The 16,726-nt window shown below is 37.1% G+C and overlaps 1 protein-coding gene across 3 annotated transcripts in view; it reads left to right on the top strand.

Moving 5' to 3' along the window:
• The window catches only part of SATB2 (SATB homeobox 2), a 202,135-nt gene that overhangs the window by 125,761 nt on the left and 59,648 nt on the right, over positions 1-16,726 (top strand). For all 3 annotated transcript variants that reach the window (XM_010373689.2, XM_010373697.2, XM_030917024.1), the window contains one exon: positions 16,375-16,587. In XM_010373689.2, the coding sequence (XP_010371991.1) occupies positions 16,375-16,587 (213 nt within the window). The remainder of the gene's footprint in view (positions 1-16,374; positions 16,588-16,726) is intronic.

Below are 16,726 nucleotides of genomic sequence, written 5' to 3'. Positions count from 1 at the left end.
TATTTTGATGTTGAAGTGTTGGCCGACTTCAACACTTCACGACATGTGAAAATGTGCAACAGTCATTGAAAATACGAGTTTGGTGCAAGGAAGAGTTATCAGGGCTAGAGCAAGAGATTAGAAATGTTGTCACAGAGCCTGGGACAGGAAATGGAAGAGTCAGGGGATAGAAGGGGAGAAACGACCACTATCACCACCACCACCACCAGTGGCAGCACTAGCCCCAGGAAAGAGAAACAGAAGAAATGCCAGGAGATGGGAGCAGGTAGAGATGGAAGAATAGGGAGACAGTAGTGAGAGTACAGAGGATATGTGTGGAAAGTTTCCAGAAGAAGACTTGTCTACTTGTGGAAAGCTGAGAAGTTAAGAGTGAGAGGCCTAAAACCATGTTATGAGATTTTGCAATTGGTTGGGAGAAGACTGGCAAAGTTTAGAGTATAATTTTCATTAGAGTGGTGGGGACAGGAGCCAGAATTCAGGAGTTAAGGAGTGATTAACTGTTGAGGATGCAGAAGTAAGTACATGACACTTTCCAAAATTTGGTGTTGAAAGGGAGGCCAGAGTGGGTGGTGGACAGTTTGGACATGATAGGAGGTCAATTTGAGATCACAGGATTTGGGAAGTTCACAGCATGAACTGGTGATGGTACCAATCATTGTGGTTTGGTAATGGTCTTCAGCGGTGCTGGAACTTCAGGACTGGGAGCAAGGAAGAAACACAGTGGGATTGTTTGAGGTTTGGTGCTGACATTTTAGGTATGGCAGGAGGCCAAGAGAGGTAAAGTCTCTTGTTCCCTTGACTCTTAGCTAATTTATACATTCTAATATTGACAGAGTCTGTTAGCATCACTTGAAAATGAGTTTAGAGGTCCTGAGAGACTCTTACATGTTCCAGACATCACTCTTCCACTTTGTCTCGTGATTCAAAGTACTCGGGCAATATTTGTGTGTCCATAGTTATCTGGACTGGGGTTATAAAAGGCTCTGGTCCTTTTGAGCAAGTCTGTTACATACTACTGCAAAATGAAAATTAGGAAAATTAGAAGGATCTGTCTTTTGGCTCTGTATTTTGCAGTTCTCTGTGTGTATGTGTGTGTGTGTGTGTGTTTGTGTGTGTTCGTTCATCTATCATTCATGTGTATGAACCGGCATTTCATGGCTAGCCAACATTTTATTGCCTGGTTATGTATACAGCTCCTTGGGCTAAGGATAAAATTGAAAGCATGGTTGTATTACTTTGGATTTTAGAAGCACATACAGTATACATTTTATCCAAGTAGCATGAAGCATGAGCGAAGACTCACAATGCGGCAAAACAAAGACAGATCATATTGGTGAGAGTGTATACTTTGCCAAGGTCCTAGACTCCTGGAGGTCTGTCTTCTCCCGTATAATCCTTTTTGTCTATTTTTATGGATTAATGATTTTTCTTTGGCATTGCCATCTTTCAAGTGCCAAGTTATAAAAGGTCTAATTGAAGCATGGAACACATTTTATTATTTTCCTGCTGCCATTAAATTTGTAAGATGGCTACACCCAGAAAGAAACATTCACTTTCAATCAACATGAGCTTGAGTTCATGGGCCAGCCTTGAGGATATCAAATGGAAACTGCATAGGAATGTATGAGTATTTCCTTTTAAAATTCTGCTTTTAATTTAGGAAAGCTTTTCATCCCTCTGGGATCATAACCTGTTGTGTATAAAGCCCAACCTAATCAAGGTAGATGGTATTGACAGAATGACATAGTTTGAACTTAAGCAGGAGGTCAGCGGGCAGATTGTTTTTTGCTGTATGTACTGTAGTCACTAACAGCAGGACTGGGCAGCTGGTTTTACCAGCGGTATTGTTAAATGGAAAATATGGTATATTATGCCTCATGAAACCAGCCATAGATTTTCCAAATGTTTAGACTTTTTTGAGTGGAGTCAGACATTTATGAATAATATAATGACTTGCCAGCTACAATAAACAAAAATAAACATTGTAGCATATCCTCAGTCTATTGAATATTTTCCAGAAATAGTTCATGATCTCCATTATTCATATATTATCAAATTCAATAAAAAGCATTTTAATACATTTTGTCACCTTATATTTTGTGTTCCTGGATTTGTGCTTCATGGTTATACCAAGAACAAATTGTGTGTGTGTGTATGTGTGTGTATAATAAAATAATATGCAAACATTTACAAATAAAGCTGGAACTGTTTAAAAAAAAAAAAAAAAAAAAAACTCTACCCAGCTTTTCATGTTTAAGGCTTCCAGATGAAAAACTTAAATTCATAATAAATAACATTTCAAATGTCAGTTCTCCAAAGAGAAAGTATTAATTACCTTGTTATGTCTGATTCATTGTCATCATATCATTTGATGATGTAAAATAACATAATTAAGAGAATAGAACCATATTTTCAAGAGCTTCTTTTTAGTTTATTTTTATGTTAATAAATATGTCTTTTAAGAACATAAAATGTATTTGTTTAATAAAATGATGCCCTATCCACACTTTATGACAAGGTCATGGCGTCTGCTGGAGTCAGAGATAGACAGCCTTTTGCCAATATGATTTTATTTTTTATTATTATTTTTTTAATCTTTACATTTCTCTTTTGGGTTGCTAACAAAAACATACACGGTCTAAACTAGGAACATAAACTTGAGTCACTTGTTCTGGGCTAGGAATATAGCACATTAGAGGTCATGCAATGCCAGGATATGGGATCTCCAGCATGGGCCTGAGACTAACATGTTTCTAGACACAGGGTGTGGCAGAGCCTTGTGTCCTGAGCCATTAGGTCATTATGACCTTATATAAAATACATTCTGAGTATCACCACTCTTTTTTTTTTTTTTTTTTACTAGTCTGTTGAAAGATAAGATTAGCCCTGCTTTCTGTGTCTCTGAAGACTTTTATGGCAAATGAGACCCAGTGAAAACAGTAAGGTGAAAGTGATAAGGCATTTTCTGACCTGGTCATTAATATTCAGGCAATCCCATGATACATTTCTAAGCACTTTAACCTGTGGCCACAAATTGAGATGGGTGGTTATACACTGGAGGAGGCTGAGGCAGATAACATCCCTGCTCTGTTTTTGATGTTCCCTCGCCCCCACCCCACCCACGGTTTTACTTCGGAAAGCCTGTGTCTGCTGTTAGGCTTTTCCATTAACAGCTCTCCAGTTTGGGCTACTGATTTTCTTTGCTCGTCCTGGCAGAGATAGAAATGCTTACCACTGTCTTATGGGTACAGGAGGATGACAACAGGGCAGCTCCCAGCCTCCTATAAGTAGCGACAGCTCTGAAGCATAACTTCCACTCCAGAGCGCTCTGCAGGCCCAGGCTGAAGCTGGGACTTTGCTTGCATTTCTTCTCTTCCCTGTCCTGCTCCTCACACTCCCTCAGCAGTTTCCCTTGGAAGTCCATCTTAATAAATCACTTGTGTGGTAGTCGCAGATCTGAGGATCTGCATTTTATCCCAGATTATAGATCCATGCCATTTCTAGCCTAATTGATCATGCCATGGGGTAGTAGTTTGAGTAAAACCTATCCATAGTTTTATGTCCACTTTCTCTGCAAATCAAAAGCCATATGATACTATGGAACTAGTATAGAATTTTTACTCCTTTCTTTTGAAAATATTATCAGTATTATTGTTGAAAACCTATGCCCCCTATAGCTCTGCAATTCAATGGATCAATATTGATATTGCCCAGGCTGACTTAAGGATATTGAATGTGGGGAGAGAGAGAGAGAGTGAATAAAAATGAGACAGAAACAGACGTTGGATGTAAGGCCTTAGGAGATTTACCAAACTTGACTTAAATGAAAACTGTACTTGCTGGGTCTAAATGGTGAATTACATGATTCTGTGGGTTTGAGAGTGGCTTTGCCCCTTGGCCCTACTTCTCCTGTGCTCCTGCAGTGATGCAGATAGTGTCTGTGGGAATAAGCAGCTCTATCAGGTTCCTTTTTTTTTTTCCATATTCGTTCTTGCTTATATCGTGAATTTATTTTAATGCTGACATAATTTGACTTACTAGGCCTGTGTATGTAAAATATGTTGCTTGACTATTTAATTTGTTTATATCTTTGCCTTTTGACAGTGTGATTATGAATTCCAACCTTAAGCATTCTTTTGCCCTTTGTTACTTTGTGGACTTTAAAAAATTAATCAGGGATTTATGCCAGTATGGAAAGGTTTGTGACAGTATTTTAAAAGACTTTATATTACTGAGGGATGGTTGTAGAATGCCCACTGACCTATAATAAGCATGGTTTCATAAAATATGCACAGTGAATCTTCCTTAATAGATAAACTATTCTCTAATTTATTTAAAAATCCAATGACCTACATATTCGTATGTTCAGAAATCCCCCTTTTACTAACATTGTTTCTCCTCTGAGACCTTCCATCTGAGCAAATCTGTTAAATGAAGTAGAGGAAGCTTTGATCCAAACTAGGCTAAATCCAGTGGAACGGATGCCCTGTCACATGTGAATGGCAGCATTAGAATGCTAGAAAAGGGAAATTAGGTGTGATCCTCATATCTTCTCTATACCACTGTCTCCTTACCTTGGTGACAGAGTTCAGGAAACATCCTTATGCAAGGAATTAGCAATAAGAAGACTGTATCATTTGAAAATGAAACATTTGACATACTCATTATGTTGTATGGTTCTCCCCCCCACCCCCCACCTAGCAGATCATGCCATAATTAAGAAAGTTTCAGGTTCATTTTGTGTCTCAGGTAGTTCTTCTGAGCCAGGTCTTGAAAACATGTTTTCAGTTGCAAGTACAGATGTGTTTTGCAAAATGTGCTATTCTTTTGTAACAGTAAGTCTCTAATTTGGTGTCTCGCTCCTTCAGTTCATTGAAAAAGTCACAGAGTTACGCAATTTGCAACCTTACATCAAAGGCCTTGCTTGGGAAAGCCGTGCATCCTGGTTTTATGTGATAGAGAACAGGATTTTAAAAATCCTCTGGGAACTCATTTTGTTGTCTTGCCCTCATTTGACTACTTTTAGTTTTTATGAGACTTTGCAAGAAAATCTGCAGTTTACTCATCAAAGCCACATCATTTGAAGAAACTTAAGACAAGGATCATAAATACAATTTATGAAGTCACTCAGCAACTGGAGAATGTTTTCAATGGATTGGAAAATTAGATTGAATGATGTATCAGGAAAGCTGACAGTAAGGTCAACTGCTAAAATGTAAACATTCGTGTGAAATGGCATGGCTTTTGCTTTTATTCTTTTTTGACACAGTGTTTATAGTATATTCATGCCCCGAATTATTAAGGTTAAAATGACTCAGGACTTGCTAAACATTATATTTTGAAGTGGCACAGTTAGGAAGGGATACGTAGCAATAACATGAAAATCCTGGCAACCAAAATATTTAGGAGTCTGAGCTTCAGTGTGTTACCAGTCAGTTTTTTGGAGTAGAAACTTCTCCTTTAACTCCTTTGTTTGAGTTATACATATTGTTAGCCAAAGGTTGGCACAATTTAATCATATATACAGTTTATATTTCTAGAAAATTTGACCTTTAAGGTGTTCAGAATTCTGTCAGCCTACGTCTAGTCTCAGTCATCATTATTTCTCACTCTCCAATAGAGATACAAGCACCCAGCAAGTCATAGAGTAATAGAACACAATGTAAATCCAGGGGTCTTGACTCCATGGTCCAGTGAGCTGGTTATAAAATGACAAGGAAACCTGTGAAAAAAAGGAAGTCCACCTACTGAAAGATGAGCTGTAAATATGAAATGCCGCAGATCAAGCATGAACCCATTATTGAGTTTTGAAGTAAATAATATACCCTCTTTTGATTTCAGAACATTAAATTAATAAAGTGGGAAGAGATGGCCCTGGTTGCTTCACAAAATAAACAGTCTTTCATTCCAGGATCACTGGCTTGAATTCATAGATTTACAGATTATAATAATATTAATATCTCCCAGGATAGCAGTGTCTCAAAGTTATTAGATTGCTTGAGGCTAGCCCTGTAGGTAGCAGGTTTCCTTTAGTTTCCCTTACACATATAAGACTATCTGTTGTTAATTGGCACCTTTTTAAGGCACTCTCAACCACAAAACATGGATTCATAGGTCAAAGGGCTCATCTAAACAGACTTGGGGAGATGATGGCTTTGCTTGTACTCTGAATACAGAGAAGGCTAGTTTAGCAGCTGTCAAACATATGCAACTCTCCTCTCACTTCTAAATCCACCTGAAATAGAGACTTGTATGTAAAGGAAGACCTTTCTTTTCTCCCTCCTTCACAAAACTCAATGCAAGAGAATCAGAAGAAGCAAACATGATGACATACTGGTCTGTCTTGTTCTTTCTTTTTTTCAGGACAGAGTCTCGCTCTGTCACCCAGGCCCGGAGTTCAGTGGTGCCATCTCTGCTCACTGCAACCTCCGCCTCCTAGGTTCGAGCGATTCTCCCACCTCAGCCTCCTGAGTAGCTGGGACTACAGGCATGCACCGCCATGCCTGGTCAATTTTTTGTATTTTAGTAGAGATGGGGTTTCACCATGTTGCCCAGGCTAGTCTAGAATTCCTGAGCTCAGGCAATCACCCACCTCAGCCTCTGAAAGTGCTGGGATTACAGGCGTGAGCAATCACACCCAGCCTATCTTTTCCTTTCATCCCTGACCAATGTGCAAAGTCCTTAAAAATTAGTTACCAGACTTATTTTAGAGAATTCAGGCTTCTCTGTTTTTACTGAAGGAAACTCTCTTTTGGTAAGTTTTATAAGCTTGTTTCACAATTCTCTAACAGGGAATGATTGACTCATTTCACATAGATAGAGGTCTCTATCCTCAATGAAGACTTTCACCTCTAGTGAGTATGTTTCAGCAGAAACTTGCACTTTTTGTTGTTGTTGTTGTTTGTTTTCTTTTAAATGGGAGTCTTGCTCTGTCATCCAGGTTGGAGTACAGTGGCATAATCTTGGCTCCCTGCAACCTCTGCCTCCCGAGTTCAAGTGATCCTTCCACCTCAGCCTTCCGAGTAGCTGGGATTACAGGCATGCGTCACCATGCCTGGCTAATTTTCTTTTGTATTTTTAATAGAGACAGGGTTTCCCCATGTTGGCTGGTCTGGAACTCCTGACCTCAAGTGACCTGCCTGCCTTGTCCTTCTAAAGTGCCGGGATTATAGGCGTGCACCACCACATCCGGCCGAAACTTGCACTTTTAATGTGAAAGTCCGCTGTTGTATTATTTAACTAGTCTCCCAAAATTCTGAGTGATGTTGTATTTACAGTATAATTTTTATTAAAAATATACAAGGAAACACTAGCTTTAAATCCCATTATTTGTATATTTTTCACCATTGCTCAATTAAAGCAATTTAAAAAATATATACAAGAAGTTTTCCTTTCATGGTCATTTATTGAAATTATGACCATTTGGCCTTGGGTTAATTGCATATTTGCTCAAATAAAGTGAAGTAAGTTTAAAGGCCAGAAATGCTGAGAGAAAAATATAATTGTTATCAATTTGAAATTACTAGGTCGTTTCAATTCTATATACAGTTCTGTGTCTAAAATTGTCAGTATAGACTATAGAATTTACTTCCAAAATTCTCTGACTGCAGTACCTATAAGAAATACTTTTTACATCATGAGCTGGTACGCACCCACAGATGAACACGTGCACACACATCTGTGTGTCTGTCTCTAGTTTTATCTCATTTCTATCTGTATATTTCTAAAGCAAAGGCTTCATGAAAGAAAAAAATCCTTCATGGAACAATGCTCTTACCATGTATTAAACACTTTGGTACTTTCTAAGGTTTTTAATTCCAATTCATAATAGAAAGTTAGCTATGATACGTTAAATTATGATCCACTAATAATTATGACCCATGTTTGAACAGTGATACAGATTAAAGCTGATTTTTGAAGATAGCAAAGTTACTTAGAGAAAAAAAGTTGTTTTACTTTTCTGAAGTATAAATTGACTATCCTAAGTTAGTGTTATCTAGAATATTCATGTGGTCATTTTGCATCATATAATTTATTACATTTTTCTTTATACTCTTCTCTGTCAAATAGTTTTAATTATTCCACTTCCTAAAAGTTATTATATTTTCTGCCTTCTCTATGAGAAGACATTTAGCAAAATATAACAAGAGTATCTTGAATATTTAAAGTTGTAGGTGTAAAATAAAAATTGTACTGTGATGTTTATGTATTTATTTATTCATCAAATATTAAGTATTCAGAAACTATACTAGGCATCCTACTGATGGCTAACATTGATTAAACTCTTAGTATGTATCACATACAGTTAGAAGCTCTCTAGAGGACCCCATAAGGGAAGCAGAATTATTTTGGTTTTACAGGTGAGGAAACTATGCCATAGGGAGATTAATTGATCCTTGTCCAATTAGAGCCCAATTTCGAATCCAGCGAGTCTGATTTCATGACTCACACTCATAACTACTTTATTCTCAATCATTTCTGCTACCACAGAGTGGAAGATGAAGGACATAATCTCTTCTTCAAAGAGATACAAGGGGTAAACAGACTTTCAAACCAGTAACCCTTTTGTGAAATCATTAGGACTGTGAAGTGTCCCATGTGCTATGTGAGAACAGATGCTTTTGACCCTGAAGGTAATTAAAACAAATGCAGAAATATTTCAGCAGGAAAGAACATTTTATAACTGTTTCAGAAAGAGTCAACTCAAGTGTTAATAGACTGCTTTGCTTATATCTGAAGGCATCTGATACATTTGAGATATAAATATTCAATAAATGTATTTGTTTTGTTTTGTTTTAAGAAAGTACTATTTTTGCCAATGTTTTGACAAAGTAGCCAAAGCTAGTAAATTTTGGGGGCAGGTTGCCAACAGTTGTTTTATAGAACACTCATGGAAAGTAGGAATAAGAAGGGCCCAGAACTTTGTGAATGAAATAGTGGTAGTGCCAGGTACTTGAGGTGTGAGTAGAAACCATGTATGTGCCCAGAGCTGAAGAACACTACTAGTAAAACGTTTCCAAAGGGAACCTGTTCAGTTCTGTTTGCTTTCACTTTTTAGTGCTAATGTGTTTTATAAATTTTGACTTGGATTGTGTGTAGCCTCTTATTCCAGTACCTAAGACTTCCTAGAGACACCAAGAAGGAAGGGATAATCATTATATAGATTAAGTAGGCAAAAACAAACAAACAAACAAAAAACAGTAAATTTGTCAGGAATCTGGTTTTGGCTAAGTTCCTCTATTGTATGTGCTCCAATGTGGCTTGGTCAAAGGTATTGCAGTTAAGGGAACACAGACCGTTCTGGCTTCAAGAATGCTCTGTTGTATCTACTCACTTTGTGCTACGTGGGTCCTGTATTCTGATGTGAAAGTTGGCACAAGTGAAATTGTATTGTATCCACAAAAAACAAATCTGTGAGACAAGTGTTTTACTTAATACATTACAGACTTGGGATACCTAAAATATTTGCTCTAAAGTGAAGTTTGCATGACCCAAAATTTCAGTTTCAATTATCTTGTTTTTAGCAGGAAAGATCTTGAGTATAATGTGAGTCATGTTTTCAATATGTAGCCTGCCAGGGCCTGCTGCTAGCTATTCAGCAAAGATAGGACTCCCACTCCCAGAAATTTAAAAAATATGCATTTGGTGCCTTCTTAAACCATTCCTATATATTACCAACTAGCCGCTAAGTACAAAGTATGCAGATTCTGCCCCCAAGGAGTTTACTGTATCATGGCACGAAGGTTTTATAGTAGCACAGTGCAAAAGATGTCACATAAATGTGAAGTAGAACTCTTGCTGTTTTGGTTCAAAGGAGGGAGAAAGTATTTCCAACTACAGTGTACATACATATACACATGTATACCTAGTCTTTTAGTGCTTTGCTGAATATATCTCTATAGTAACAACGTTTGTCTGCAAACATTACTTTTGTATATGCATTTATATTTGCAGAATACATTAATTCCCTTTAGATGCTCGATTCTATCCACCCCATCCTACAAAAATGCCATATGCATAGGCTGTCTTTCCTAATAAAGAAATATTGTAATAAAAAGAGAGGTTTTATTAAACTAATGCAATAACGACATTTTCTTTGAGGATTTGACACATCATTTTTAATAATAAAAATCAAATTGTCGTTGTTGTGCCCTGTATACCTTTTATTCAAATCAGACTAAGTACTCTGACTTCATGGCTAAGCAATGCTCTGGGGTGCGGGGGAAGGGGTGAGTATTTTTAGCAGTACACAAATGAATTTCAGCAGCTAGATTCATAGTGGTGTTGTAGATTATGAATACAGAACCCAGGGAAACCTGTTAATATTTGTGAACAGAGGGGGAAATGCTTCTCATGAGTATCTAGAAGGAAATGAGAGACTGGAGGTTAGGAGAGAAACGATTTTGTTAGGTCAGCTTTCAGGTAGTAGGATACCGGTACTCTCTACAGCCATGCCACTGAGTTAGCCGCTTTGGTTAACTCTGAATTGACCACTGAAATTTAAGAGTTCATTTTGTGTGATTAGACTAGGTTTGATATTATATAGTTTTCTTAAAAGGCTACCAGTTTTTTGCTTCCCTGTCAGCTGGACACAGATATTTCAGAATTATGTGAAAATTAAGGCTAGCAAGCATACAAAAGGGGTGAAACATGAGGAGTAAGGGATCTTATTTGGAAGGAACTTTTTTTTTTTTTTTTTTTTTGACATTTCAAGGGAAACGTGATAGGTTTTCCAGGGGCAGGGTGGATGGTTGACCCATATGAGTGCCAAGGCTCCTTCCACCTCTAGCCTTCTGTAATTTTAATCTGTAAAATGGGAGGATGTGATTTTTTTTAACCTTACTGAGTGGTTATGACACTATTTGTTTAAAGCAGTATATAATTATGAACTAAAATACATTTTCACTAATAAGTGTTCTGAATCATATACCTTTAAAGAGATGTAACTTGATTTCTGAAGACGAGTGTCATACCAGAATTAATAATTATAATATAATATGAGGGGATAGGGCTTATTTTCTCTGTCTAGTTCAAATATTTCTAAAGAAGTGCTCAGCATATTATTTTACTTTTAGCATAGGAATCAGAAGTACATCTAAGCTGTCTTTGGGATTTACGTGACGTTTGAATGTTTATCTTTGTTCACATTGGAACCTAACACTTTCCTGTTATATGCTTCCTATGATAAATGAATATTTTTTGGATTGAGTTACTTCAAAAGGTACATGTTTTAGTAAATAGATGAACATTGCAAGTTACCATTTCTACCTCTCATTTCAACTGCCACAAACAGAAACAAAATTTCCAGAAAGGAAAACAGTCTCTAGCTAGCTTGAGACTTTTTCCAAAGGGAAGTACTAGGGTTTGGCTGGGCCAGTTTCCTCAGTACACACCTGGTGTATATCACTTTAAAAAATAAATTATGCCTCATTAAGTTACAATTAAATGGAATCGTGATCATTTGTTTTTCTGGAAGGAAGATGTTTTGCATATTGAAAGCCTAATTTGTTGCAGGTGACAAAAAGGCTGAACAGATTATCTAATATCACTTCATTTTGGGGGTTAATGTTTGCTGGTTAGCTTGTATATACTCCAGTAGTTCAGAATCGTATTAATGTGGACTCTTATTATATTTTTGTTTCAAAATATCTTCTACCACTTTATTAGTTTTTGCACTTTATTTTACAGCTTTTAAGGAAACAGAGGTTGTCTTGGTATTCTGGAGTAAGCATGTGGTTTCTCTTTCTTCAAATGTTCTAAAACTCCCCAGTTTCACAGTCTGCCCAATATTCATCGTAACTTTATATCCATGTACTATCTATATTTAAAGTTCCAGCTAGATTAAGTCTTACCTCTTCCAATTATTTTTCCCTGAATCCTGCAGTTGATAATACTTTCTCCCTCCTTTGAGCGAAGGTGACACTAGTTCTGGCTTGCATTGATGATGCTTGACATCTTTAACATTGTGCTGCTATAATACCTTCTCCTTCCCATCATGTGGCAAACTCCTGGGAAGCAGAATCTGTCTCTCATTAAATCTATTCATCTCTCTCAGAACTTTGTATTCAATCATAAATAAGAAATGAATTAATAGACTGATCTGTTATTTTTTTTGAGACAAGGTATATTGAATTTGGGGGTTCCCTAGATAATCAATGGGAGATATTGGATTTAGGGGCTCCCGAGGTAATCCATGAGAGATATAGCCTAATCCTAGAGAGTTGCCTATGGTCTGAGAGCCATGAAGAGCAGATATCTGTTAAAATCTAGTCAGTAAGGACTTTAACTGTTGCTGTCAGGAGTGGCATGGCAGGCTCAGCATTCCTAAACCTGGCCCAGGTGTGGATTCTCTTATTGCTCTCTTACAGGGTTAAAGGCCCATCGAAGGTAATTTCTCACCTGTCCCAGACAAGCTGTCAAAGGCTAGTGCAAAAACTTGGAAGTAAATTTGATAGAACCCGTCATGATAGCGTTTCCCAGACTTCTGTGAATATCAGCATATATCATACACGTTAACAATTTGGGACCAACTATATAAATTGTTAAGGAAGTATGGAAATCAAAAGCTCATTGACAGAAAGTACAGACTCAGAATCTGTAAAGGTCATTTAATTTGTTATAAAGAGATATTTTAAAATATTAGGAAAAATAAGGGCATTAAGTTTTCATCAAACAATTAGCCCCAATTATTTGTTGTCTCTGTAGAGGTAGCAAGCAGGCCAAATTATGAGCAAGCTAGATGGCATTATGATAAGTTATTGCTCATTTCGTACTTTGAATTATTTTGCTTTTAGTGAATATTTTGCCAAACTCATGTATTCTTTGGTGGTCCTGGAAATTATATGAAGTCTACAAAATGTTAATTAGGCTATGGAAAAAGCCAATTTGAGGTTCTCTTTACCTGACTTCCTTCTTTTTCCACTGACTTGTAACCCAAGAATTATTTTGGAGGGTATCTCTTCTACTTCGTGCAGATACTCGTTCTGCTCCTTTTAGTCAACATGTTTCCTGGTCTTACATAATCTTGGCTAACACTGTGGAGGAAATTGTTTTAATGTGTCCCTGGAGAAGGTTCTGTTGCCTACGATGAGGAAAATACTTAATGATCACTTTACTCAATACTTGCAATATATTTTAATATGATTACTGATATGAAAGTTTAATAAGCTATATCCTGGTTAATTTATTAATTTCCCTCCATTTGCACATTCTCAATATTCATGACCTTTCTATTCATAAAAGTGCATCTTTTTTTCAGTGCCCAGGTGCCGTGCCACATTTTCTATATCCCAGGCTGCATAATGGGAATGTCCAAGTGACACCTCCAGCTTGGCTGGTTGATAATTAAAATGCCAGATGACATAGTGGCAAGGGCTTTAGAAATATTTATATGAGATAAATTATTAATTTATGTTCTATTCAAGACAGTTTCAATATGATAAACATTTACTTATCTTGATAATTAGGTGGGGTGATGTGTGGTGTATGAAAGTTATGCTGTCTATTTTCTTCTGATCTTTTTCTCCTCTGATGATTTTCAACTCATGAAATAGACTCACTTTCCATTTATGAGCCTGAAGAATTTGGACTACATTTTTTGAAAATCCCAGTTTAAATAGTTAAAAGCACATAAATAACTCAAGTGAAAAAGACTCAACAAAACAACTAAAACTCTTCTTGTGCCCACCAGTGAGCCACTTGTTATTGAAAATGTCTGAGGAGAAAAGAATACGCTTTGGGACTATACCTACATGAATGAGAGTTTTAGTAAATAATTTAAAGCAGTGTTCTGATTCTCTGGGGTTAATATATGGAGGTGACACTGGCTACCTTGTTGGTTTGAGACTTTATCTTCAATTAGGCAAATGAAACAGAGGAAACAGTATATTCCACCACCCTTTAAAAATACAAATATTGTATCTCTTTCACCTCAGAAATGGGTGAGCAGTCATTCTCAAGGATTCTTCGTAATAATTTTCCTTGGAGATGGATTAGTTTCCCTGCAAGGTTGTCCAGTATGTAAAAAATGTAGGAGAAGGAGCTATACAGTTTCAAAATGGAAAGAAACAAACAAGAAACAAATTAAAACACTCTGTGTTTTTAATGCTTTTTATTGATTAAGAATGAACAAACATAATTTTGAGCCATGGTTCGTTAGAACAATAGTTTGTTATGTCACTATTTTGTATCCAAAATCTTTGCTATAATAAACTCTACAACTTGTTAAAATAATTTCACAGGGGAAGAATAGGTTTATAAACTTTGCCTTTGAGATCTCTTGAGTATAATCATAACTAAAAAATTTTTTCGTGTTGACCCTAAAACTCCTTCAAGTTTTAGTAATTTGAAATTTATTGAAATACCAAATTTATGAGAGTGAAAGGGAGAGGAAGGAGGGGGAGAGAGGAAAAAGACCAACTCATCCTTTATATGCAGAATTTATCATTGAAGAAAACTCAAAAAATATCAATCTTAGTGTTTTTTTTACTGGTATTGAAAGTTGAAATCCACTTTGCTCTTGCTTCTCTGCATATTCATTTGAAGATTTTTATCTTCAAAACAAATTCATTATGAATATTTCAGGTTGCTTAGTGCAAGTGGAAAGTAGGATAGCTTTAGGCAGAACTGACTTTTAATTTCAGAGAGTTGATACCTAGATTGTATCACGTTTTCTGGAAGATAAGTGTCTCACTCATTGCTTCTAAAAGCATGACAAGAAATCTGGATTAAGAATCATGTGCCAGTCAGTTATTTTTACATACGCATCCTACCTTTTCCCCTTCTTTGGGCATGCATGCATGCACACACAGACACAGACACACACACAAGACACCGATCTGTAGCTTTTCTACCAAGTATTACTTAGAATTTCTCTAATCAAAGTAACATGACACTGAAATTGTGAAACTGTCGGATGACATAGTGCTTGTAAGTTCCTTGTAGTAAAATTGACTATGTGATGTTCTGAGTGGTGATTGCTTCCTTGGAGTGCTATGTGATGCACTTCCTATAGCTGGCATTTGCTTCACTATATTATAATGCATTGCTTTATTTTAAAACATTAGCTACCTTTCCTTGAAGATTTTTGGACAACCAGAGATAGCATATTCCTCTTACATTCATTGCCTTTTCATATTTAAGCCACATATTAGAAATCTGATAGTGTTTCCTTTGCATTAATTTTCACCTGAGTGGAAACGTCTTTGGCATCTGTTCTACTTTACTACAGTTAAAGAAGTGACTTTTCATGATTTGAGTTGGCCCATCTGTTCTAAGACATGGGATTAACATCTCAGCTCTTCCCGGGGGGATAATCCTGAACTCTGTTCTTATACTGCTCTGAGAAGCAATATATTAGTTTGGAATATAAAGTGATGTCTCTGTGTGATAATCCAACAAGTGTGCAGAATGGAAATGGATCTGCACCTACCCACAATACTACAATGTCCCACCTTAGATCTCCAGCCTTTTTCTGGAGTCCATACTACTCTTCTCTAGACTTGGCAGCATTTTCCTTTTCTTTGTGAATTCTCTGTCGTCAGAGCACATGAAAACACTGATTTCCTATTTAAATCTTTCTATTTGGGTGAGTCACACATTCAGAAAGTATCTGGACCCATTCATAGCATTCCATGCACACTGTTGTTATGGTGTGCTCAGCCCCTAGCCAGAGGTGACTTCATTTTCATTGCTTTAATGGTGAGATTAGGGTTTCCCCCATGAAGACATCTCATAAAAGATTTGGGTGCCCTTTGTACATATGTAAGGAAAACTATTGTGTGTATGGATTGGGAAATTATCAGAGGGTTAACACAATTTAGCCATTTGCTTTGTGTCTTTTTTTTTTTTTTTTTTTTGCCATAAGAAATTTCTATATTGAAAACAGTGGCCGGTCATACAGAAATTCAGCCAATTTTTAAAAAAATTGATGTAAATCTACCATGCTGTTTAAATGTCGAAACTAAATTTACCAAACTTGGCAGATTTGTAAAGCTAAGCAGGACTGCCAAGTGTTCCCAGTTTCAAGCAGAGAGAGTTCTAACAGTTCCTGAAATACTTGTAGGAGGCACCTGGTGGTAATTGCAGTTTCATAATTCTTCCCGAGTGCCTACCTTGCTAGCTGGCATGTCTGTACACCGATGATTATTACAGTGATGATAAAGTGTCAGAATAGAACAGTCCTAAAATAATGTATATCCCCCGGAAGGCAAGCACATTACCTTCATATCGGAGAACCCTAAGGAATTAGTGTGAGGTTCTTGACATCACAGCGAGCTGGTTAAACCAAACAAAGGGGGAGAGGGGCAGAAGACAGAAACTACACGTGTATACCTGCAAATGTGACTCGGTCTATTTTTTCCCCCATTTAATCAGGGATTATTGTCTGAGATTCTGCGTAAGGAAGAAGACCCTCGGACAGCCTCTCAGTCTCTTCTAGTAAACCTGAGGGCCATGCAGAATTTCCTCAATCTGCCAGAAGTGGAGCGAGATCGCATCTACCAAGACGAGAGGGAGCGGAGCATGAATCCCAATGTGAGCATGGTCTCCTCGGCCTCCAGCAGTCCCAGCTCCTCCCGAACCCCTCAGGTGAGAAACTTGCTCTCTGGATTTTTCACTCTTTGTCTTGGAAATATCTTGCCTTCACTAGTTACTGTGTTTTCCCTCGAATACTGAGAGACATAATTCAAGGATTTCTTTCCTTTTTTTCTTTTCTTATTTTTTTATT

The sequence above is a fragment of the Rhinopithecus roxellana genome, chromosome 14, assembly GCF_007565055.1.
Source record: "Rhinopithecus roxellana isolate Shanxi Qingling chromosome 14, ASM756505v1, whole genome shotgun sequence".
Taxonomy (NCBI): Eukaryota; Metazoa; Chordata; class Mammalia; order Primates; family Cercopithecidae; genus Rhinopithecus; species Rhinopithecus roxellana.
The sequence above is the reverse complement of the archived record's forward strand: the minus strand, read 5'-3'. Positions and strand labels throughout refer to the sequence as shown.